This window comes from Rhodamnia argentea, chromosome 3, assembly GCF_020921035.1.
Source record: "Rhodamnia argentea isolate NSW1041297 chromosome 3, ASM2092103v1, whole genome shotgun sequence".
Classification (NCBI taxonomy): domain Eukaryota; kingdom Viridiplantae; phylum Streptophyta; class Magnoliopsida; order Myrtales; family Myrtaceae; genus Rhodamnia; species Rhodamnia argentea.
This window is the reverse complement of record NC_063152.1, coordinates 7169197-7194400: the sequence shown is the minus strand read 5'-3', so window position 1 is coordinate 7194400 and position 25204 is coordinate 7169197. Positions and strand designations below refer to the sequence as shown.

The 25204-nt window shown below is 39.6% G+C and overlaps 1 protein-coding gene and 1 pseudogene across 1 annotated transcript in view; one reads left to right on the top strand and one right to left on the bottom strand.

Moving 5' to 3' along the window:
- The first annotated feature begins 4518 nt into the window (after positions 1 to 4518).
- Positions 4519 to 25204, top strand: part of LOC125314004 (F-box protein At5g03100-like) — a 37673-nt gene continuing 16987 nt past the window's right edge. The window contains exons 1-2 of the mRNA XM_048275462.1: positions 4519 to 5448; positions 6287 to 6442. Coding sequence (XP_048131419.1) covers positions 4519 to 5448; positions 6287 to 6442 — 1086 coding nt within the window. The remainder of the gene's footprint in view (positions 5449 to 6286; positions 6443 to 25204) is intronic.
- LOC125314270 lies at positions 17333 to 20656 on the bottom strand (annotated as a pseudogene).

The window sequence follows — 25204 nt, the reverse complement described above, 5'->3', positions numbered from 1 at the left end:
CAATTTTAGGTTAATGGATTGCCAAATTAATTAGATTAACTAATTTAGCTCGAACTCTCTCAAGTTCTACCAAATCGTGACTTATGGTTCAAATGATTATCTTTCAAAAGATTTTTTTTTTTAATTTTTCGGAGCCGCCACTAATCATTTCTTGGTAGGTTGATTAGAAACCTAAATAAAATAGTGGGAGAAAACTATTTTATTTCTGCAAACCAAAGATCTTAAGTTCGGGACTTGGTTACATTAATTTTCCAATTAATGCCCTTACGGTACCAATTTCATAAAAAAAGTTTGATTTGGCAATTTTGATGAATTAGGACTTGCAGTTCAAAGGTACAATTTTTAGGTTTTCTTTTTATTAGTGTTTTTTTGTATTTTTGATGTATTTTCGAAATTAAAAATTAAAGGAAAATGAGAGTGAATTGGTTCAAGATCATCTTAAAGTTTTCGAATTTAACTTGCATTAATTCCCAAATTTTTTAAGAAAATATCTTAACCCTATGTCTGCATCTTTTAATATCTATCCTAATGGATTCCCAAGGTCATGTTTATTGAATGTAATCCATGAGATAAGATTTCTAGAAAATCCTATCTTTCTAAAAAAAGTGATAAGACGTGGTTTTTAAGAAACCATATCTTGCTACATCTTTTTTTATTTTCTGAGATTTTGTGACATGAAAATTAAACATGAGACATGCACGATTTGTTTCTTTTATTGAAATTTTCTGATTTTTTTTTTGTGATTTTAAGTTTTTATGAATGAATTTAAATTAAAGTTGCAAATCTTTTAATGAAAAGGATAATTACCGCTATTTCTTTCGAATTAAGTTTCAATCTGAAGCCTGACGGATCGACCCTAAAATTCAAAATACCCGCTATGGAAATAATTCCGTCTAAAGCCCGATAGATAGACTTATTTCCATATATACGGTTGCGGGTTAGGAGATTTTCCTAATCGATCACATTTTGAAAGATTTATGATATCTTGAGTATATTGGATATATTCGAAAGATTTTCAGATGATCACGAGATTGTCACAAAGATTTCAAATGTTTGCATCACTAAATAATCTTTCCAAATTAGACACAAGATATATTACAGGATATATTGTGAATTTTCGATTTCCAAAAAATGCAATCTTCCAAATCAAGCAATCAAATATTTTGGACTAACAATTCGATTTTCCAATCAAGGCAATTCAAACAATCAATTTTCCAATCAAATATTCAGAATATCCGAGATTCAATTTTCGATGTACAATCTTTCGAATTAGACAATTTTCGGATATCTTAATCTTGCAACATGAGTTTTCAATATATGCAATTTCAATCAATTGGATACGCAATCAAATATTCAGAATATTTGAATCAAGAAAGTTACCTATGGTGAAAAATATCTTCCCTTGTTCGAATTTGCGCGAAAAATTGCACTCCAAGCTTGTGAATTGAACCAATCGGCTAGTGCTTCACTCAAATTGGGTAGATGAGGGTCCTCTTAAAGCCTTTGGAATAGCAGCAAAACAGCAGAGGAAGGAAAACGCCAATTGTGGGGGTTGGAGAGGACCGAATGGCATCGAAGGGACTACCGAAGACCGTCGGGATTGGTGACCATCGTTGAGAAGGGTAGCGTTGATTGAAGCCGCGACCGCCGAAGGAGAGCCAAAACCAGAACCTAAACTTTCCTCTCACTCTTCTCTTAAATTCTTTAAGCTCTCTCGCGTGAGTTTATGAATTCTTTTCTGAGTATTCCCCCCTGGGAACTTGTGTAGACAAGTGTTGATGTCAGAGAACCTTCGACTCTCTCGTGGAACACTCTTTTTGAGTGTGTAGCCGTGAACTCCGTGGATGAAACCCTTTGAGCGTGGATGAAAACCACCAAAGAGACACCTCTCTCCTCTCGTGTTCACTCTCCCTTTTTGTGTGCAGAAATTTTTTTGCCTCCACCCAAAACCCTAGTGAAAGAGCTCTATTTATAGAGAAAAGCTTTGCAAGCTTGGGGCTTAAGTTTTGTTAATCCTGCCAAACAAACCCGGGATCAAAGTATGTGATCAATTAAGTCCCAAAGGATCCAATTGCATTAATTTGATTGGAATTTTTGGCACATAATAATTGACATTTTTAATTAAGGCCTTTAAGCTTAAAATAGCCCCAAATTCTTCTTTGAATTGCCGGTTTTTTATTTAAGCTCATATCATCTAACAAATCAAGCTCAAATCTTCCGCCGTCGGTGGTCCAATGCAAAATGCAATGCATGAATACTAAAATTAAATGAAAAAGATTAGCTATTATTTTTGGTAGGAATTAAAATTTAACTCCAGATTTTTATGCAAAATAAATGAATAAGGAGAAATCAAAATTTAGGTGTCAACAATGGTGAAATCGGATATTCTAACATATTTATTTGATTGATTTATCACATCCGGTTACGAACTTTTGTCTTTAAGATTGTCAATTTTAATTTATTCTCAATTCTATTTTTACTTGTTAGATAAATTTTATAATTAATTCATTTTTAGTATTTAATTAGTTTATTAATCATCAATCTCTGTGGGATTAATTGTTCAACATGTACAATTGCGTTGAGAATTTTGCGAACAGTAACTCTATATAATACTTAAACATAAATACATCGGGCTTCTCTTAAATAACGAGGGTAGCTAGGGAAAAGTGTCAAAAAAGTCCTAAACCTATTGCATTAGTGCCAAATTAGTCCTAAACATATTTTTGGTGCCAATTCGGTTCTAAACCTTTTGCATTTATGCCAATTCAGTCATAAACCTTTTTGCATTAGTGTCAATTTAGTCCCAAATTTTTTGTATATGTGCCAATTGAGTCAATACGGTCAATTTTGGTCGGAAATCACTGGAAGTGGACATCAATTGTCCTACATGGCACAACCGATGCTAACGTGGACATTTTTTAATATATATATATTATATTTTTAATAAATTTTAAGAATATTTAAAAAAACAAAAATAGTTTAAAAATTATTTAAAATATTTAAATAATATTTAAAAGTATTCAAGTCAATGCTAGCCGTGCCATGTAGGACAATCGACATCCACGTCGCCGATTTTCGATCAAAATTAGCCTGATTAACTCAATTGGCATAAATACAGAAGATGTATGACTGAATTGGCACCAATGCAAAATGTGTAGGACTGAATTGACATTAATAAAAGTTTTAGGACTGAATTGGCATCATTGTAAAATGTTTAGGACTGAATTGGCACCAAAAATAAGTTTAGGACTAAATTGGCACTAATGCAATACATTTAGGACTTTTTTTATACTTTTTCCGAGTAGCTATGTTAACAAAAATGTTAAATAGGATTTTTTACGTACCACCCAAAATATACCCAAGCATATTAGTCTCATCCGACGATTCATTTAATATAGATCTATCCCCATAAAATAACGAGGGGGAGCTATCTTTTATAAGTATTTTAAATAGGTTTTACTTGCAACTCAACGTATACCTAAGCATAGTAATATTGTTATTCAACATGGTTGGTGCAAGATGTGAAGTAATTTGTATGTTCAATAGTGAGTCCATCCATTTAAATTCCATTTAATATTTATTTTTTTATTTAGTTACTCAATAAAACAATGCATTTCGGATATTGAATCGGCTCCAGTTAAATTCGAGAGCTTAACCGCATTCGTTAAAAAGAGTTTGTAACGAATCATGAAATTTGTTTTTTTCCTTTTATCATTAATTCAGTTCTATTTAAAGCTAATCAACTCAAGCTTGTAATTCTAAAGTACCTTGCCTAGAATACAGCTAACCTAAAAGGCGCCAACACATGAATGCAACACATCAGCCTATACATATTAACCTCTCTAATAGGAGAGTACCGCGTATATTTACCACTCTAATTGTTGCGATACTTACCAACATAAACAACTATCGATCATTTCTATAATTTGACGCGACAAAGTTGACGTCCGATAACACAAATCACCATCTTATCGAGTTCGGCACACACTTGTTTGGTAAGTAAAAAGCAATGCGAGGGCTTTACTTTTTTAGATTCATTATATGCATGCTATTTAGTTATGTAATTGTTGCTTCAAGTTTGTATTTATGTTGTACATTATTTCACACTTGCTTTTACGACATCATATACGCTTTTAGAAGATCTTCCTTAAACCCATGCTAAAGTCGTTGGATCGTGAAATAAGATTCTAAATTTGAAAAAGAAGTATTTAAAGAAAATCATACTAAAATAACTAATTAACTGCAAAACGAAGCATTTATGGAAGGTTTGAGCCATAAGATAATCAGCTATTGGTAATAAAAGATCCCAAAGTCGGATCACTTGCGCATGCTTCCTCCACTGCCCCACGTAAGTTGGGGTAATTACTTAATTCCTTTTTCTTTAAGTTTAATTTTGGTGTCTACTAAAAAAGGAAAAAAAAAAAAAAAAGAAGTTCAATTGAAAGGAGCGTGTACAGGAAAAAGGATAAGGAAGCTCGGGGGAGAACGTCCGCAGAAAAACCCTAGAATTTCAATTCCATGGCGGAGACCTCCGTGCACGGCGCCATCCACCGCGAGTGCTCCGCTCCTCCTCTGAGCCGTAGGGACCTTATCAGCGGCTTGCCCGACGCCATGATCCACAACATCTTCTCTTTTCTGCCCATCCACGACGTCGTCAAGACCTGCGTCCTCTCCAAGCGCTGGCGGCCCACTTGGACCACCGCCACCGACCTTGTCTTCGTTGGATACGATGTATACTTTGAACCCCCGCCTGACAGTCCCTTGTTCTTCCCGTCCATTGTCGACAGCGTCCTGAGTCAGTTCTCCTCCCCCACGGTGAAGAAATTCCACCTCACCCACTTCATGTACGACGAGGCCGACCACCCCAGGATCGACCTATGGCTCCGGTTCGCGGTGCGGCGCTCTGTGGAGGATCTCCGCTTGCGGCTGTCTCAACGGTCGCGGTTTTTTTATGTACTGCCGGAGTTCTTGTATTGCTTCAGCCGGTTGGTGCGCCTGGACGTCGGTAAGTGCTGTTTCTCGTTGGATATGACTATTTGGTGGCCTTGTCTTAAGGTCTTGTCGATCGAAGATGCCCAGTTGAGTGATGATTTCCTCGGGCGAATCTTCAGGGGATGTCCTGTTTTGGAGTCCCTTGTGTTGTCCAGCTGCGAGGGCGTGAACAACATTATAATTGATTCATTATGTTTGAAAAAGTTGGTGCTCGTTAGCCTCGGCTTTGGTTCTTACGTGAAGAAACTTTGCGCCCCGCATTTGCTTTCCTTGCGCGTAATAGGAGGGAATCATGCTGGGTTCAGACTTGACGACGTGTCTTCTTTGGTGGAAGCCGATTTAGATTTTTCCGTTGAAAGTCGGGATCCTAATTCCAAGGGCCGCGACTTGTTGAGGCATCTTCTTGAGAAGGTGCGCGGAGTTCCTACCATCACCACCGGCGGTTGGTGTTTGCAGGTACAGCCTCAATTTTTCTTACTATTTATAAGACCAGCTCGTGTTGAGTGGGGCCTGTGATTGGCGGCATTCTTGATTTCATCGAGGGGATTCGTTGTGATCTCATGTGTAATTAATCATTGGCTGATAGGATGATTCATAAGTTTGTCGTTACGAACTGGTGAACCTTGGAGCTTTTTTCCCCTCCGTTTACATTTCAAGTAAATGGATCTGGGATCTCACTCAATTAGGGACAATGAAAGCCACTAGGTATTGGTAACTGTTTTGGATGCTGCTCAACGCCACATTGTCAAACTCTTTACTTTCACAAGAAAAATGCACAAAGAGATTATCTGAAAGAGTTACTTTTTTTCAATTCATTCCTCCAGTTTATAGAGGAAATACAATTATCTGGATATATGGCGAAGGGTCATGGACCTAGTCATCTTAGGTTGACTGAACTGGGTCGTGCTCTCTTGTCACCTTAGGCCGCCATTCCATAATAAATGCTACTTGGGTATCCCCTGAATATTTTACAATGGCAGTAGAATGATTCACTTGGAAACTTCAGTCGATAAATAGGCTCGCTGTCTCGGGTGACCCACTACTTGAATTTTCAGATCTTTCAAAGATCACAAGTCTTACCTGAGAAGCATATGTAAACAGTCTCGATTCTTAAATACATTCCCTTGTTCATTTTTACCCGTGGTGTCCTCATTGGTCTTTTCCCAGCTGCGAGACGGGGTCAGAGGATATCAAATCTGGATGGACTGTAAATTTTTGTTATTCCTTATTCATGTTGAACGGGAAAAAGAAATGTCAATTAACATTTTCTATTTTGCTTGCTTAATTTCCTTAGGTTCTGTCCCTCTTGGAGATGGATGGAGTGCCGTCTCCATTGTCAAAATGTCAGAATCTGATACTACATGCACCAGTTAATCAATGGGACCTTCCCGGGATAGCATACATGCTACGAAGTTCACAGTGCCTGGAAAAATTAGTCATATACCTGACTTGCTTCCCGATGGTATGTTCCTTTGCTATGGTATTTTCGATTCGCTTCTTGTGCTGACTTCTCTTTCGCATTGATGTTTAAATAATGAGTTAAAACTTTAGAAGCACATAAAGAAGATCAATCTCTAACTCTTATTTGTTCCAGCAATTGAAAATTGCCCAACCCTGTGAGTCTAGCAGCCTGTGTGCAGGGCAACATTAAGCTGTTTGGTTCATGTCTTAAAGTAACTGCAGTGTTGGACTGGAGGTCCTTTTGCTGCCATGTAGCGTTCGAATCTTGAACTAAGAGTTTAGCGATGAGCACCTAGAAAGAGAACATGTTTATATGTGTAGACGAGTTTGAGAGCTTAAATTAAAGTAAGACTAACTAGCATCTGCAGAGGACTAATGGAAATCGTTTGTTTGAAATTTTAGTGAGCCAATGAAGTTTTTCCCCCCCTCCTGTGGTTCAGCTTCTCATGTGAAGTTTGTTTCTTGAATGGGGTATTTATGTGCAGTTTCAGCTTCATGGAGAATCTGAAGAACGTTTCAACTTCGACGAAGAAGATTTTTTGTGCTCACGGAAGGGGAACTTTGAATGTTTGGTGAAACATCTCAAAAGAGTTGAGATCGTCGGCTGTGAAGCTTATGTTGGTGATTCGAAACATCTGCTCGCCCTAATTAAGTTCCTTCTTGGGGATGTACTTGTCTTTGGAGAAGTTGATTATCAAGGCTAAATTGCCGCCCACACCGAGATGGACAAAAACAACTTCAAGTGATCCAAAATGTGCTCAGTTATCAAAGAGCTTCCAAAAATGCTGAAATTGTCTTTGATTATCATTTCAAATAGGCGTCCTAAAAAAGGTACATGAAAACCCGGGTATTGAGTTGATCTCATGGCAAGGCATGTTGCCCCGGGCACTACACTGCTTATTCTTATTCGAACCGTGACGGTTTTTAGGTTTCTTAACATGTAACCTAATTTAAACTTTCGAGCTTACTTCATCTGTATTTATGAACCTCTTAAGGAAAGAGGTTAATGGTAGTGCTTTGGATTATCGACAAATGAAAGGGCGTTTTGCTTGCGACGTTGCTCGGCTTTCTCTCTGTCCGAAATTTATGAATAAGCAAATAACATTTTCAGGTGCGTTGGAGCTTTAGTGAATAATCTCGGAGAAAGATGATAAACAGATAGATACACACCGTTTTTGCTGTGATAATGTAATCAGAATAAGCTTAATTCCTACATTTGTATTTAGAGTATCCAAATTGATCTCGATAATTCTTCACGAGGAGCGGCTTTCTTAGACTTCAAAGATGGACGCTTCAAGAAATTTTTACGTACCTAAACGGACGTAACCGATGGCAGCCCTCTCCTCCGAACCGGAGAGGACCTTTTAGATTTTCCTCACACTCCTCCATCAGGTTAAAACAATCAGCCAGATAGGCACCTCGTTGTGCTGCAACCGTGTTCATGTGGCAGATACAAGGGAAACCATAAGTAAATAATCCAAGCGCATAATCCAAAAAGAGCTTTTGATCATGACTTGAGCTGTACCTATGCTGTTGCCTGAAGATTTTTCATCCGAGAATCCGCCCGGGAAAGATCCGTGGTAAATTCTCCTTCAACGGATCAACAATGTCTCCCAATTTCTTATTATTCAGGTACAGCTCCACCCGAGGGTATCTTTCACGGATGTCAGCAATGACCTCACGAGCTTCTTTTACGGTCGGTGTCCTCGAATTGTCCTTAACTACCTTACTAAATATAGCCGCGATATCTTCCCGAGAACAAACAACCGAACAAATCGTCACGCCATCCCTAGATGGAGTCGGTCTCCATTTCTTAGTGTAGAGAGAAATATGCCATGACCAGTAGTTAGCTTGTTAGCATGTTTTGTGAAGGCCCTCTCTTGTGAGTGAACGTATTCGGGTTTTCTAAACTCCAATAAAATCTTCAATTTCTGACCCCGCAACAATACTAGGACATAACCTTTTCAATAATTTCCTGGAGCAACCTCTTAGCAATTCGACCGAGAAAGCCAAAATAGATAAGTGCAAATTGTTCAGCACGAAGATTGATTGAATTTTAACGGAGCACACCGAAACGGATGCTAAATAGCAAGTGCTGAAATCTGAACACAAAATTGACAGAAAATGCAGTGCTTATCTTTTCATAATGAAATTTAAGGCACTGCAGACCGGCTTTAGACACTATGTACTGTCACAAGACAACTTGGACACACGTCAAAGCATTTTCGCATTAGTGAAATGCCGCCTGGAAAATGGATGTTTACACTCTGGAGAAGAGTTAACTCTATCGTTTAGAACAATGCTTTTTCGATGGAGACAAAAATTGTGACATGTCAACCTTAGCATTTAAGTTCCATGGTCTATCATTTAATGTTTATGATATATCCCCCAGGCTCATTAAGGTTATAGCAGATAAATATTTCTCTAGTAACTCATCTCATAGACCACTCTCGTTGAACCTGTCTAATCCTCAATAAGCATTCCAAATAAGAAGTCCACGTGCAAATAGAACATGATCTAAGGGGCCTTGTGGTGGTGTAATCCTATTACATGAGAGTATTATTACCTTCTGAACTGGTTCAACAATGCTACGAGCAACATAGGGGTAAATGCAAAGTAATTACGAGGTGATAAGACCTGGATATCATAGGAGGAATTCTTAATATGCCTTAAAACAGATGTTCCAAGTACCACCACCCTCTTCTTTTTGCTCTCGGCTTCTACTGGTGCAATTGCTTGTGCACCTAAGGTTGCCTGTGCATATGCCACTGAACAAATCATAACAGAAGAAACAAGCTATGAAACTCTCAACATTAAATGATAGACCATGGAAGACTATCAAATAAAAGGGAGAAGAAAATCCTACCATTGGCAATGAAACTGGCATCTGAGGCGGTTGTGATGCTGATGAGATAAAAAAAAAGCATTCGCAATGCCCTATTATGTGTGAGAGAAGTGAGAATACAGCAAGCCACGCTGCAGGGGCTAAAGCCCCACCAGCACCCTTGTCGGTTCATCTTCGTCTTTTTGTGGAAAATCTAGCATTTCTCAGCTTCACTTTCAAGCATCACGACATAAAATTTCAAGCGATCATGCCACTCACAGGACATGACAAGGAAGATGCAAAAACTCCAAGCTGCATCCAAGTGAACATCCGACATTTCATTTCACGGGAACAAACGGCCGGTTCCTGTCTCAGAACGGAGGACCCACAAATGAAAACTGCTGCATGCAACATGGCTCGATAGATTAAACATGGAACAGACAAAAACAGAAATAATATCCACGGCCAAGTATGAAGGACACAGAATTATTTGAAAACACCAGCTTTTATGCCTGTAAATTACATGCAAGAAGCCAACCACGAGTATTTCTGTCAATTCTACAGAGCTTATTGGATTTTTGGTTAGTTCTATCAAACAGACACTAATTTGCTTAAAAAGGATTGAGACCTAGTCAGCAAACTTGTCTAATTGGTGCGCTTTCATCTTCTAGCTCTCTTCTTTTTTGGGAGCAATCAGATCATCTACCTCACTTGATATAAGTCCTTTTGTCCCTGGCTGTTATTGACAATGAAGACTGTCAAATGGCTGACTTTTTAGAAAATCGACATTTATGTGAATGCACTTCCACACCCACACCCACACACACACAGAGGGAGACGTTGAGAGGAGGGTTGTAGTTGGCCATGTTCCAATGGGCAAGGGTAGGTGAGGGTGTGCAACCTTGACAATGCATCGCTTGCGCCGGGCAATGCCAAGCAACCCTTGCCGGACACTTACCGGGGTCCCGCCAAACTCTCCGATTGTGGCATGCGGCAGTAATGTTCCCTCCCAAACACCGTGAGCTGCCAAACACTCGCTAATGACTGCTCTCACTCTCCGATTGTGGCATGCGGCAGTAATGTTCCCTCCCAAGGATATGGCAACACTCATACCCTCCTTCGTAATCAGATATTGATTACATTGGCTACAATAAAGAACAGGACAGCTCCGAGCTCATGTTTGCCTATTAGACTTATATGATCCTTTTATTATACTTAAAAATTGTGCTCAACTTGCAAGAATACCCAAGTTTCATGCAAAATTGTGCTTATCACTCAAAATCGTATGTTATGTCCGGCTCTCTTCGTCTAGAATAGACAGCTAACATAAGCATATTTACAATATGCATTTCATCCTGATGGGAAAAATCATAGATAAGTTTCTGTCAAGAGCTTTCATAAGACGATGAAACTAACAAGAAATATTGATACATGACTAGGAAAGGAGATGATTAGTAGAGGCAAGGCAGCACCGGATAAATACTGCTTTCTTTTAGAAGTAGCATTTGACTAGCTATTCGGTTCAGAAATTGACATTAAAAGTGCCGGAACCTCAGCGGGTGTCCTAGTATCTCCACAAGACATTGACTTTGCATTCTGACGCTTTTGTTTACAACGGAGAAATTGGAACAACAAACTTTTCCTTTTAAGGGATAAGAAATAAAGAGGAGGGGTGAGCATGCAGGATCAAAAGTTTCTCCCTAGGCTATGAAATTGTATTCGGTCGATTTTTATGTCGGTCTACCTATCATACGCACAGATAATTACAATCGTTTGTTTACTTCAACCAGAGAGAGAGAGAGAGAGAGAGAGAGAGAGAGAGAGAGAGAGTAAACTATAAACTAAGCTTCTTACCATCAAGATCAAGCACCAATGTCATAGACTTCCTTTTTCTGAATTTCCTTGTGCGATGCTGTGAGTTGAAAACTTAACACTTCATCGAAAAAGTCAATGTAATGTTCTGATGAACAAATGTGGATCGAAGCACTCTGCTTCGCCCACATCAGAATGGCATACTGATTCGGAGTTGTAGCATCTCATCCGATCAATTGACATATAAAAGTTGGATCCATCTAGATCAACTGTTCCTTCTTCATGTGACTTGGTATCTTCAATTGCACTAGTAATAAGTGCACTCCCTAGAAGTTGTACCATCATGTATTTGTCAGAAACATCAAACAACGTACTTGACTCATCACCCTTGTACCCGGGCGTTTAATCGGTGGCAGCCTCATCATCCATTGTAACATCATCGGGACGTCAACACGCTACAAACATGTCAGAGACATAGAAATCTGATATATTGCAACTTTGGTAGTCACATGACCCCTTGTTTCAAAGATTTCATCCGCCTCCGACAATGCCTCAACAAAATCTAGTGCTCCCTACCAAATCTACCAAGGCATTAGAATTAAACTCCTCAAAAACAAACTAATAACTCTATGATGGCATGCGCACTAGGAAAATAAAATAGCCTCAACTCAACAAGTGGAATAAGTAGTTCCTCGTTAACAAGTAATGTTCATACAAGAAAAGTATTGAATTGGCCGGATGATCCGACAAGCAAAGGATAACAAAGCCTGCTTCCATTTAATAAGTAAAAATTCTAAGGATTGAGGCATGGGGTAAAATTCGTAGAGTACGGATGCATTAATGAAAAGAAACACCCCATGGGGGATCAAATACACTACCAGGAAAATTATGGCATCCTTGGCAGCAAAGGATGCTTACCCCAATGCCGTATCCAACAAGAAAAATTGGTGCTTAAGAGAAAGGTAGGGGAAAAACAGGATATTAGTCGCATCAATTTAGATAAACAACGGTTATATGATCTCTCCAACAAGAACTCGGTCCCTCCCTTATTGTAGTTGCAGCAAAGTAACAAAAGGATGTAAAACGATGACAAGACGAGAGAGCGCAAAAGGGACTATCTAGCTGCAGGAACATCTTTAATGGATGAGAGTCAAAACAGTAGCAATGAGACACTTTCTATGCTGGGCAGTTCACCGTGCCCCAAAATTGGAGAAAAAATAGTCTCCAAATTAATCGGAATGGTCATGTTCCCGCAATTAGCAAACTCCAACTGTTACGGTAGCAAAGGATGCATGAAAGTAATGACTATTTCAGAGCATATTGAAGAAGCAAACCGGACTCTGCAGATTGGATATACATTTAGAAATTACTGACAAGTTTGCCCCCACCGAAGACAAATTTTATGGAATTCGATTAAAAAAGAAAAAGAAAGACTCGCTTTTAAAAAAGTTAACTTTCTTTATTGCTAAGCCAATTTCCTTGGTTAAATATCTGGATGCTTCAACTTTTGATGATACGGTCCAATTCTCATCCTTTTCAATTTCACTTAACACTCGATAATATGTCATGTTGTTTGTGCCCACCTAACTACCGATTCTAGTCCTCCCCGTGTTCTCACACATCAACACATATTTAATCACAAATGAGTATAAAATAGATCCATCACCCAGGTAACCAAAAGGAAAAGCTAGCCCTATAGATTCATTTCGGACAAATAATTCATGAGAGAACGAAAATCAGAAAATGAATGCATAACCAAGTCAATATGTAGCTAAAAACAATAAGAGAAAAATGTCAAATCCTGACCGATGCTCTCCCACACCTCCCAAGTACTTAGATTTGTCGGATCTATCCCGATTATCCGTAGCATCCTCCCGCCCATTTAAGAGTGTTAGATACTGACGACAAAGCATGAAGGTTTGAGGGATAGTAAGGTCATTCACACTTTTGGCATAACTACTTATGAAGTCTTTGGCAAATTGAAAGGCTGACTCAACCACAGTATGGTACTAAAATTAGAAATAAGACAAAATTTCTAATAGTTTTGCTTATAAGAAACACAGACGGAATGGTGAAATCCAAAATGTAATGAGCTTTAGTGAATAGTCTCGGAGAAAGATCATAAACACACAGGTACGCACCGCTTTTGCTGTGATAATGTAATCAAAATAAGCTTAATTCCTACATTTGTATTCAGAGTATCCAAATTGATCTCAATAATTCTTCATGAGGAGGACAAATGAGGAGCGGCTTTCTTAGACTTCACGGATGGACGATTTAGCAAATTTTCATATACCTAAAAGGATGTAACCAATGGCAGCCCCCTCCTCCGAACAGGAAAGGAGGACCTTCTGGATTTTCCTCACACTCCTCCATCGGGTTAAAACAATCAGCTAGATAGGCACCTTGCTGTCCCGCAACCGGGTTCATGTGGCAGATACAAGGGAAAACATAAGTAAATAACCCAAGCGCATCATCCAAAGAAAGTTTCGATCATGACTTGAGCTGTACCTACGCTGTTGCCGGAAGATTTTAGAATATCTTTACATTTCAATTCATTTCCTAATTCAATAGAAAATATGCTATCCTAATTCATTCAATCCGGTTCTTCAAATGTTACCCGTCTATATTGATTTTGCATGGTTCTGAATTTAGTGCTATTGACAACATGTTAGTTGTAAACATGTTTCGAGATGATCTAACAGAATATTCTTTATTTAGTCTCGTACTTTCTTATGTTGGCTTCTGTTTTCACCTCCTCCACTCCAGGGAAAAAGTGGGGACCCCTTCAGCGGATAAAAGAGTCGACAAGATGATCAATCACATGGTGTAGGTTCCTGATGATATCATCTTATTGCTCTGTGCTATCCTTGAGTGGATAGGTTCTTTAATTAAGGAGGAATAAGAATTTCACTTATGCTTCTTATGTTCTCTTGTGTGAACATCTCCAACCGTTCCACGAAACAGGCCGAGTGAAAAATGTTATGAGGAACTCCTTTCCAATGAAATCGAGGCGCTCGTTTGACCACCTCAAAGCAAGTATAAGCTTCCGCGTCGGGGAATTTGAGTATGAAAAAGCTACTCAAATAAAGGGCGTGAAGTATCGTGTTTCGCTTTCTCAACCAGGGATAACATAATTTCCAGGTGAAGGAGGGCATCCTTCGAGTACGTAAAAAAAGTACCGGATAAATTGAATGACAGCCAATGATGCATCACAACCCTCAATTTGCTTCCGTGGAGAGTTTTTTCACGAATGAGGAGAGTCTGATAAGACCATTGAAGGAATGTTTTTAAATGGTTTACATAATTCACACGTAAAATACACATTGCTAATAAAAAGTGAGGATAGTAAAAGCTTGACCCGCGTTTCCTAAAGTTTAAATTATAGAAAGTTCGCAGCTCCCGTACAAAATCTTCTGATGATTGTAGCTAGAAGACTGAATCTTGTTTCATAAAACTAGGGTTAGGAGAGAGTGAACATACATGGAGGCGAACTGTCAAATACTAGCAGAACAAGGAACACAAGTGCATAGAAGGACAATACTAAATCACAATTAGCAAATTAGCGTTGCATGACTAGCAAACATTAGCAAATACAGGATTATGTCGCAATTACACAATTTAACTCCAAGTACAAGAAGGGTACAACAGTTGATAGCTTCTCAAACTTCCGGGAATGTTACAATCAGGAGTTCGACACTCGGACACATAGATTCAGTCAAAGAAGCAACTCAGCATACACTACAGCACAGCAACTCTATTCTTGATTCCTGAGGACCTGCAAGTGAGGCATACAAACATCTGGAGGAAAAAGAAATTAATACTATGATTATTAAGAATATGCCAGGCCAATGGCAGAATCGGTAAACCGTTCATGCCATCTGATTTAACACGTCTCCATTGTAGCGTAGTTGGCTGTTGATACCATCATTGACACAATCTCAATTTTGATCAGCAACTTCTTACGGGAATTTTTCACACCCAAGACGACGAAAAGTGCTCCAATTCAAACAATTCCTAACAATTCGATGCCCATTGCTAAATTCTTAATCTTAGATGCATCTTCCCAACTCCTAATGCTCACCAATAAAGTCCCTCTTATACCCCAAATATTCAACTCGAGTACGTCAAGCCAAATTAAGCTTCTATCTTGTGATCCTGGTCCCGTCCATGGTTTTAAACTCTCTTCAAGAAAGGAAAAATAATGCTGAAAATTATAACTTTGTAAGAGCATAGCCTTATACTTTAAGCAATCTACATTGGCATCAAGCCATTTTGGTAGAAAATGAACCCCCGAAGTTTGATGCTCAAAGAATATTGATACCCTATTCCTCAATCAAGACAGGGGAGAGCTAGCCAAAAGGTCAGTGGACAGAAACATCTTTCTGCACAGCCAAAAGATCTATAATTATTACTTTTAGACAGCCACTTCTCTTCCCCTAAGACCGAGCGTGAAACAAAGGTTATAATTATCATCAAATATGCCAGCGTAATAAGACAAGGAAAGCACGATGAACATGGAGGATTATTTGCACGTGTTCTATAATTGCTCCAATGAAAGGTTAAAGGTAGAGGATGCCTGAAAAAGTTACAAATGCTTAAGAGCAATAAGAAGTACAATGAAGAAAGCAAGCGGGTGGATTTATGTAGCTAGCAAATGATAATTCTGAGAAGCAAAAAAAAAGAACTTTACCTCAGCTGACCCCATTCAACTAAATAAGATCAAGAACACACAAATGGAACCTGAGAAGAGACACAATACCAAATCCTAACAGAAGTCATCCTTAATTGAATCCCAAGAGCGATCTGTCATTCCTAAATTACACTTTCTTCATCATTTTTTGTTTCATATGACATTACATTATTCACCTAAGCAAATATTCTGATGAATGGTTATTCTCACATGGAGTTACTTTTAAGTTAACATCATCAAGGTTGCACCTTTTACCTGCTTTAGCGGATATCGATCAAAGAAACAACCATGTCTAGGGCCAGTTGCAACTCATTGTAGCACCTGTCTCAGTCAATATGGAGCTGTAACTACATCACCTTTCTACAAATTTATAACTCTGGCATATATGATGACCGTTCTTGCCGCTCCAAAAGAAAACAGAACCAGATGCGGTGCTAGTCACATTACCAAAGAAAGTGAGGAAACAAGCGAAATCAATTTCTCCACAAAGTTATAAATAGATGCCCTTTAAAAGTACACTAAGAATTGCGCCAAATGAATACACAGGAATGTGTTTTCAACCAGATAAATCGAGTCTTCAAATTCTTCAACCACGTAGAATGAGAGAGATATATGCAGGTCATAGTGTGACAGAAGATCAGATCTAAGAACAAAAAATTCCGAAAATTCACTACTTTATTTTCATATTAAATGAAGAATGTTACAGCTCATGAACACTCTCTTTATCCATCATGACAAGGTCCGGTATTTCCATAACTACTCGTAACTAAATTTCTATTAAGTTCCTGCACTTACATTTTGTTCCCATATTTGGATCATTACAAAAAGAACTTCATATCCTCTTTCGAGAAGGCTAGACAGCACCATTTCGATGAAATAAAGTCTGCTACAAGTAGCAAGATCTCACTTTTAGTGCATGTCCAATATCTCCTAACTGTCGCAAATTACAAAACAATATTTTATCGAGCTATAAACTAGCGTAAACTAAGTTTAGATCCCCATAACCAATAACGATATTGTCGAGGTAATATGTTAGCAGTTAACACATTTATGCATCTAAATCCAGTTTTAGTGAAGAAGTTCTGTGATCTAGTTTCTTAGTTATTTATGCTCATGGGAATATATATATATATATATATATATATATATATATATATATATATTCTTTTCTGCTTAATCCCCCAAATACTATCTTGAGCCAATGTTTCTGTCAATCAGACTGTTATACCAATTACTGAAGAGGTTAAAAAAGGGTACTACAAACAGGAAGAATTTATCAGGGATAATTTCAATTCCTTTATGCAGGGAAAAAAGGTCTCAAGAGATCAAGAAAAATTAGCTTCCTAGCCAGACATACGAAGCCAGAAAAAGAAATGCTGAAATCGATAATATGAGGTTTGCTTACACACCCCTATGAAGAATGCTATAGCTCATTTTTAAACCACAGCAGAAATCCCTAAGCTCTTTCTGGAACCATCCATTTACAAAATTAGCCAATACACTCCGTGGAACTGTCAATAGGTAAGAAAATATGGAAAAACTTAGAAGCAATTGAAGGAGACTCAGGAATACGACAATCTATGCTTTGACATATAACAATTATCTAAACACCAAATAAAAGAAAACAACAGTAAGAGGGCAAACAATAGGAAACGGGACTGCTATTTAAAAAATGTAGATGACGAGGGTTCTTATTCCTTGTTACCGAATCTTCTAGCAATTATGGGACGTACATCATCAGCCCCAACCAGTCTCTAAAAGGGAAGGAGTGATACTAATGCACAATCTGATGGATCATCAAACCAACTCCTAATAGGAATTCCATTATTCACTTGCAACCGGAATACCTGAAATAATCAAAGTGGAGCAACCCCCAAAAGTAAGAATTCTTTGTAAGGAAAAACATATTCAATGATTCTTCTCAACACTTCCTTGCAAATATAGTATGTATCATTTGCAAGCACTTGCACAAAACAATCTGAATTTACACTTTCCACCCTCTTCTCTAGATTTAAACCACTTGTGTGCACCCTCAGCAAATAACAAATTGGATTCCTGAATCGACACCTTTTCAATTGATCTGGACGACAAATCATAACCGAGTTTCTTAACTTCTTATAGTTCAAATATTCAGACAGATATGACCCATAGAACCACTTTATTTGTATTGCGGTCGAACTTCAATTTTCAGGGTGAAAACCAGAAGCTTTTAAACTAGAGAGTGCAGAAGGCAATCCAATTGAAAGTACATGGTAAAGCACAACTCACACCACAAAAAAGATGAGCACTCAAGGTAAGCACGACAAGGAAAATGAAAGTGGAAGTCAGCAAGAGGCAAACAAGTAACTGAATAGGAAGTGGACAGGAGAGTACCTGTGGAAAATAATCAATAATAGCACCTTTAGCCAAGTCAAACCTAAGATGGTCAAATCTTTCGTGTAAGTCCCATCACAAAAAGTGCATGATTCACGATAAACTCAACGTGATATTAACTTCTGGTATGGATCCAGTATGTCAAGCAGTTGCTCTGCATAGATGCTTGGGCTGGCTGCAAAGATTATGACATTGAACATGTCCACAATTCTCTCTCCAAGAAGGTTTGCAGATAAGGCCTCCTTTTTTGACATGCACAGTGCTCTCTTTCATATTGAAAAAGACAGTGAAGGTAAAATCCGCATCATCACAGTACTCCCATGTCGAATGGACGAGTGTCTCTGCAACAACTGCAACCGAGTGCAATGGCACTTCATAATCAGATATTCTTCATGTATCTGTCTCATGGGCGAAGTAAATAAAAGAATCTAATTAAGGCAATCAATTTCACCGGCAGATGCACTTCAAAGCATCTTCTCGATATATTAAACATGGAACAGACAGAGACGGAGATAATATCCATGGCCAAGTATGAAGGACATAGAATTATTGGAAAACACCAGCTTTTATGCATGTAAATTACATGCAAGAACCCAACCACGAATATTTCTGTCAATTCTACAGAGCTTCTTGTTTTTTTGGTTAATTCTATCGAACAGACCCAAAATTTGCTAAAAAAGGGTTGAGACCCAGTCAGCAAACTTGTCTACTTGGTGCGCTTTCATCTTCTAGCTGTCCTTTTCTTTTTTGGGTGCAATCAGGTCATCTACCTCACTTGACATAAGTCCTTTTGTCGCTCGCTGTTACTCACACTGAACACTGTCAAATGGCTGACTTTTTAGAAAATTGTCATTTATGTGAATGCACTTCCACACGCACACGCACACGCACACGAGACACATACAGAGGGAGATGTGGAGACGAGGATTGTAGTTGCCACGTGGAGAGGAGGGTTGTAGGTGCCCATGTTCACATGGGTAAGGGTAGGTGACGGTGTGCAACCTTGACAATCATCGCCAACCTTGGCCAGACATTTATCGGGGTCCTGCCACACACACATTGTGGCATGCGACAGTAATGTTCCCTCGCAAGCACTGTGAGCTGCCGGACACTCGCTAGTGACTACTCTCTCTCTCTCTCTCTCTCTCTCTCTCAGAGGATATGGCAACGCTCGTACCTCCTTTGTAATCAGATATTGATGTCGGTAATCATTAGTGGCAATAGACGTGACTGCTCAAAAAAGACAGGATAAAATCGTGGAACTCCTATACATTAGGCGACATAACACCTTATCTGAATGGGATCTTTAGTGCTCGTCTGAATGTGAATAATTTAGAGGATAACTTATACTTTGTGTGAAAAAGTCCAATCCAAAAGCTTAAGCTGATAGGTGAAGGGAAACCATATGAATATAAAGAGCATATAGGACAACACTTTGTATTCTTGAATTTCTTTCCCAGAGTACAATGGAAACCGAAAGTGAAGTAGTGGCAAGCATCCTTAAGTGTCTGAAAAAAGAAGGTTTATCTGTTTATGTTTGAGGGGAAAAGTCCAAAATCTTTCACTAAAGAACAGGCATTATTCACATTCACAAGTGCCGGTCGTTAGAGTTACGAAACTTCCCTTACCACACATAAAATAGTTACATTGGCAACAATAAATAACAAGACAGCTATAAGCTCATGTTTGCCTATTAAACTTCTATGATCCTTTTATTACACCTAAAAATTGTGCTCAACTTGCAAGAATGCCCAAGTTTCAAGCAAAATTGTGCTTATCACTCAAAATCGTATAACATGTCCGGCTCTCTTCTTCTAGAATAGATAGCTAACATAAGCATATTTACAATAAGCATTTCTCCCGATAGGAAAAATCATATATAAGACTCTATCAAGGGCTTTCATAAGACGATGAAACTAAAAAGAAGTATTGATACATGACTAGGAAAGGTGATAATTAGTAGAGGCAAGGCAGTCCCCGATAAATACTGCATTCTTTTAGAAGTAGCATTTAACTAGCTATTCGGTTCAGAAATTGACATTAAAAGTGTCAGAACCTTAGCAGGTGTCCTAGTACCTCCACAAGACACCGACTTTGGAATCTGACGCTTTTCTTTACAAAGGAGAAATTGGAACAACAAACTTTACCTTTTAAGGGATAAGAAATAAAAAGGAGAGGAGAGGAGAGGAGAGCATGCGGGATCAAAAGTTTCTCCCTAGGCTATGAAATTGTACTCGACCGATCTTTACGTCACCGATCTTTCCGTCGGTCTACCTATCATACGCACAGATAATTATAATCGTTATTTACTGCAACCAGAGAGAGAGAGAGAGAGAGAGAAGAGAGAGAGAGAGAGAGAGAGAGAGAGAGAGAGAGAGAGAGAGAGAGAGTCCAAACCCAAACCACAAAATAAGCTTCTTACCATCAAGATCAAGCACCAATGCCACAGACCTCCTTTTACGAATTTCCTTGTTCGATGCTGTGGGTTGAAAACTCGACATTTCATCGGAAAAGTCGGGTAATGTTCTGATGAACAATTGCGGATTGAAGCACTCTGCTTCATCCAAATCGAATGGCATACTTGATTTAGAGTTTTAGCATCTCATCCGACCAATTGACATATAGAAGGCATGTAACACCCTAAATTTTGGGCGATGAAAGTAGTGAAATCTAGTCTATGGAACGACTAAAAAATTTTAATTTGATGCCCAAGGTTGGATGTTAAGAAATTAGAAATCGGATTCCAGGACCGTTACTCGAATTGGAATAAATTCCGATTAAATGAGTAATTGCGTCTTAGAATTAGAAAATTTCATATTAATCCTCGTTCGGGCTATTTGACTCGAGTTCGGATTAAATAACCCTCTGTCGGGTTTCCGGACGCCTGAATTACCTAGGGTGTGAAATTACCAAAATACCCCCGGTCAAAATGCGAAATTACGAAAATGCCCCTAGGGTTTTATGAGCTAAGAGACAAGGCTATTAACTCAGTGGACCCCACCTTATCAGCTCAGCCTTAGTCAAAATTTCCAGAACACTCTCTCTCTCTCTCTCTCTCTCTCTCTCTCCTTCTCACACGTGCACCCCCTCCCCAATGTTAACCGACTTGCTGCTGCCCTTCTTTCTTCCCTTATTTCTTCATTTTCTGGCAACAACTTCCACCATCCTAAGCCACCACGACCAACTACAACACCCACAGAACCTCCTCGAAGTGACCGGACCGCCGCCGCACCGCCGGAGACGCCAGAAAGCCCGCTGCAAAAGGGCTTCGCGGACTGCCCTGTTTCTCACCAGATTTGTGCTGCAGCCGCTTTTCGCCCCCATTCCGCCGTGTGTAGCCACCACCATCAAGTCCTCCGACCACCTCAACCTCTCTTTGACCTCCAGCCACCACTTCCGACCGCCGGTAGCCGCCGGAGGAGCTGGAACAGCCCAAAACCGAACATGCTCTGTTTTGGGCCCCTAGAGCACCGGTTCTGTGCTCAGCCCTCATCCGCCGCCACACCGCCCTATTCCGCCCACCTCCGGCCACCATAAACTTCCCGACACCCCCTCGAACCATCCCCACGACCTCCCGCCGCCGCTAGAGCCCCTGGAACATCCCCGACCTCCTCCCCTGTTTCAGCTTTCCTGCTCTGTTTTGTTGCTGCAGCTGCTGTTTGCTGGTCGCCGACGCCACCTCCGGCCACCGTGAGCCACCACCAGCCACCAACATCTCCCTCCGACCACCTTGCACCTCCACCACCAATCCCGAAGTCACCCACAGCCCCTAGACTCCCCAGAACAGCCCCCAAGCCGTTCCCTGCACTGTTTCTGCAATTGGTTGCCCTGTTTTTGGGCTGGGCCGGGTCTGTTGAGCCCAAATCTGTGGGCCCGCGAGCTGGGCTGAGGCCCAATTAATTTGGGCACAAAGTTGGGCCTTATATTAGGCCCATGGACGCATTAAATCAGGAGTTGGGTCCGTAGTTCGAGGTTTTTGGTTCGCGACCCATTCGAGCCCAAAGTTCGTGTCAAGGATTTTTCCGAGGACCGTCATTGACCCAACCTCGTGCAATTAACGGTGAGTCGACCTCTAATCCTTGGCTAAGTCGTTAATTACGTTTGGATTAATTTAATTAGATTATTGGGGTGTTTTGATAGATTAATTAGGGCCGGTTTAGGCTAGAGACTCGGTTTAGGTTAAATGGCCCTAATTAATTGGATTAATTTGATTGTGGCTAGTTTGGTCGGAATAATTGATTAATTGATTGACATTGCTTGATCGCGAGCGAACAATAGGTCAAGGATGAGCGTATGATTGATTGATGATCCGAATTTAATTACGTACGATTGGATTGATTGTTTGTCATTGAATTACTTTTCTACGCTCGATTATAATTTATATAGATTAATTGATGAAATGCCTTGGTGGATGGCTAGTCAAATTGATTGATTGGTTGGAGTTTGATCACTCGGTTTATGGATGCGAGGTCGCATGGATAACATGTGCATTTGTGTGATTACTCAAGAGTTTCGCTGTGTGAGCATATCGCGTGAGCATTTGACTAAATGCGGATTATAAACTGGTTATGTCTTGAGTATGCTTGAATGGTCACACAATGGATTATTCTTGACAAGTTCATACCGTGCCGGTCGTACGGAATCATACGACTTGTCGGATGCCTGTCAGTCCGTGCCGTGCTAGTCGTACGGATCACATGGATTGTCAGATGCCGGTCGCAGCTTGTGACGGACCGAAGCCCCTACGGGGATTCCCGATAGTGCCGTGTCGTGCCGGTCGTACGAGTCACACGGGTTATCGGATGCCGTCGCCGGAAGTAAGGGACGAAGCCTGGTCCCGCCAGTAGACACTGCCGATCGTAGTGTAAAGTCACACCCGTCGTGTGCAATTGGGTCAGATAGCCGTTAATAATCGGACTACGTGTGGTGTCTACGTATGCGATTGACATGATGTCTATGGGTTGTTATGTGTGGCATATTATGTTGGGTATTGCATACCGTGTGATTTTCAGCAGGTGAGCTGCATGCGATTGAGATATTTATATATCAATATGTAATTGACTCATAGGACCCTCTGAACGAATCAACGCCTTAGCCAGGCTTAGGCGTTGACTCACCGAGATTTATATCTCACCCTATTGTTGTTAAACTATTTTCGGGTTCTAAGTGATGGAGCTAGTAGTGCTTGAAAAGCTATTAAGGACGAGAGTGACGTAGCCCTATTGAAGTAGGTACTAAGTTGATCCTTCCCCGTCCCGAAGTATGGGACCAATTAGCGTGTCATTTCGGTTGACTCACGATGTGATTGTAAATTAAATGATGTTTTTGAATTAATATGTTTTTCCTACTTGCCTATCCTTATTTTATATTTTTGTCCGGGAATATTATACGTTTCCGCATGCGTAGTTAATCTTATGGGTTGATAGCGTGCACGAGACGCTATCCTTTTAACCCGAGGGACGAGATGACAGGGATGCCGCGTGCTCGAGGATCGGGGCGTGACAAGCTGGATCCATCTAGATCAACTGTTCCTTCTTCATGTCACTTGGTATCTTCCATTGCACTAGTAATAAGTGTACTCCCTAAAAGTTGTACCATCATGTATTTGTCGGAAACATCAAACAACGTACTTGACTCATCACCCTAGTACCCAAGCGTTAAATCGGTGGCATCCTCATCGTCCATTGTAACATCATCACGACGTCAACATGCTATAAACATGTCAGAGAAATAGAAATCTGATATACTGCAACTTTGGTAGTCACATGACCCCTTGTTTTCAAAGCTTTCATCTGCCTACGACAATGCTTCAACAAAATCACAAGTGCTCCCTACCAAATCTACCAAGGCATTAGAATTAAACTCCTCAAAAACAAACTAATAACTCCATGAAGGCATGCGCACCAGGAAAATAAAATAGCCTCAACTCAACAAGCGGAATAAGTAGTTCCTCGTTAAACAAGTAATGTTCGTACACGAAAAGTATTGAATTGACCGCATGATCCGACAAGTAAAGGATAACAAAACCTGCTTCCATTTAAGTAAAAATTCTAAGGATTGAGACATGGGGTAAGATTCGTGGTGTACAGATGCATTAATGAAAAGAAACACCCTGTGGGGGATCAAATACACTACCATGAAAATTATGGCATCCTTGGCAGCAAAGGATGCTTACCCCAGTGCGGTATCCAACAAGAAAAATTGGTGCTTAAGAGAAAGGTAGGGGAAAAACAGGATATTAGTCGCATCAATTTAGATAAACAACAGTTATATGATCTCTCCAACAAGAACTCGTTCCCTTCCTTATTGTAGTTGCAGCAAAGTAACAAAAGGATGTAAAACGATGACAAGACGAAAGAGTGCAAAAGGGACTATCTAGCTGGAGGAACATCTTTAATGGATGAGAGTCAAAACAGTAGCAATGGAGACACTTTCTATGCTGGGTAGTTCACCAGGCCCCAAAATTGGAGAAAAAGTAGTCTCCAAATTAATTGGAATGGTCATGTTCCTGCAATTAGCAAACTCCAACTGTTATAGTAGCAAAGGATGCATGAAAGTAATGACTATTTCAGAGCATATTGAAGAAGCAAACCGGACTCTGCAGATTGGATATACATTTAGAAATTACTGACAAGTTTGCCCCCATTGAAGACAAAATTTATGGAATTCGATTAAAAAAGAAAAAGAAAGACTGCTTTTCAAAAAAAGTTCACTTTCTTTATTGTTGAGCCAATTTCCTTGGTTAAATATCTGGATGCTTCAACTTTGGATGATACAGTCCAATTCTCATCCTTTTCAATTTCACTTAACACTCGATAATATGTCATGTTGTTTGCGCCCACCTAGCTAATGATTCTAGTCCTCCCCGTGTTTTCACACGCCAACATATATTTAATCACAAATTAGTGTAAAAATATATCAATCACCCTGGTAATCAAAAGGAAAAGCTAGCCCTATAGATTCATTTCAGACAAATAATTCATGAGAGAACGAAAATCAGAAAGCGAATGCATAACCAAGTTAATATGTAGCTAAAAACAATAAGAGAA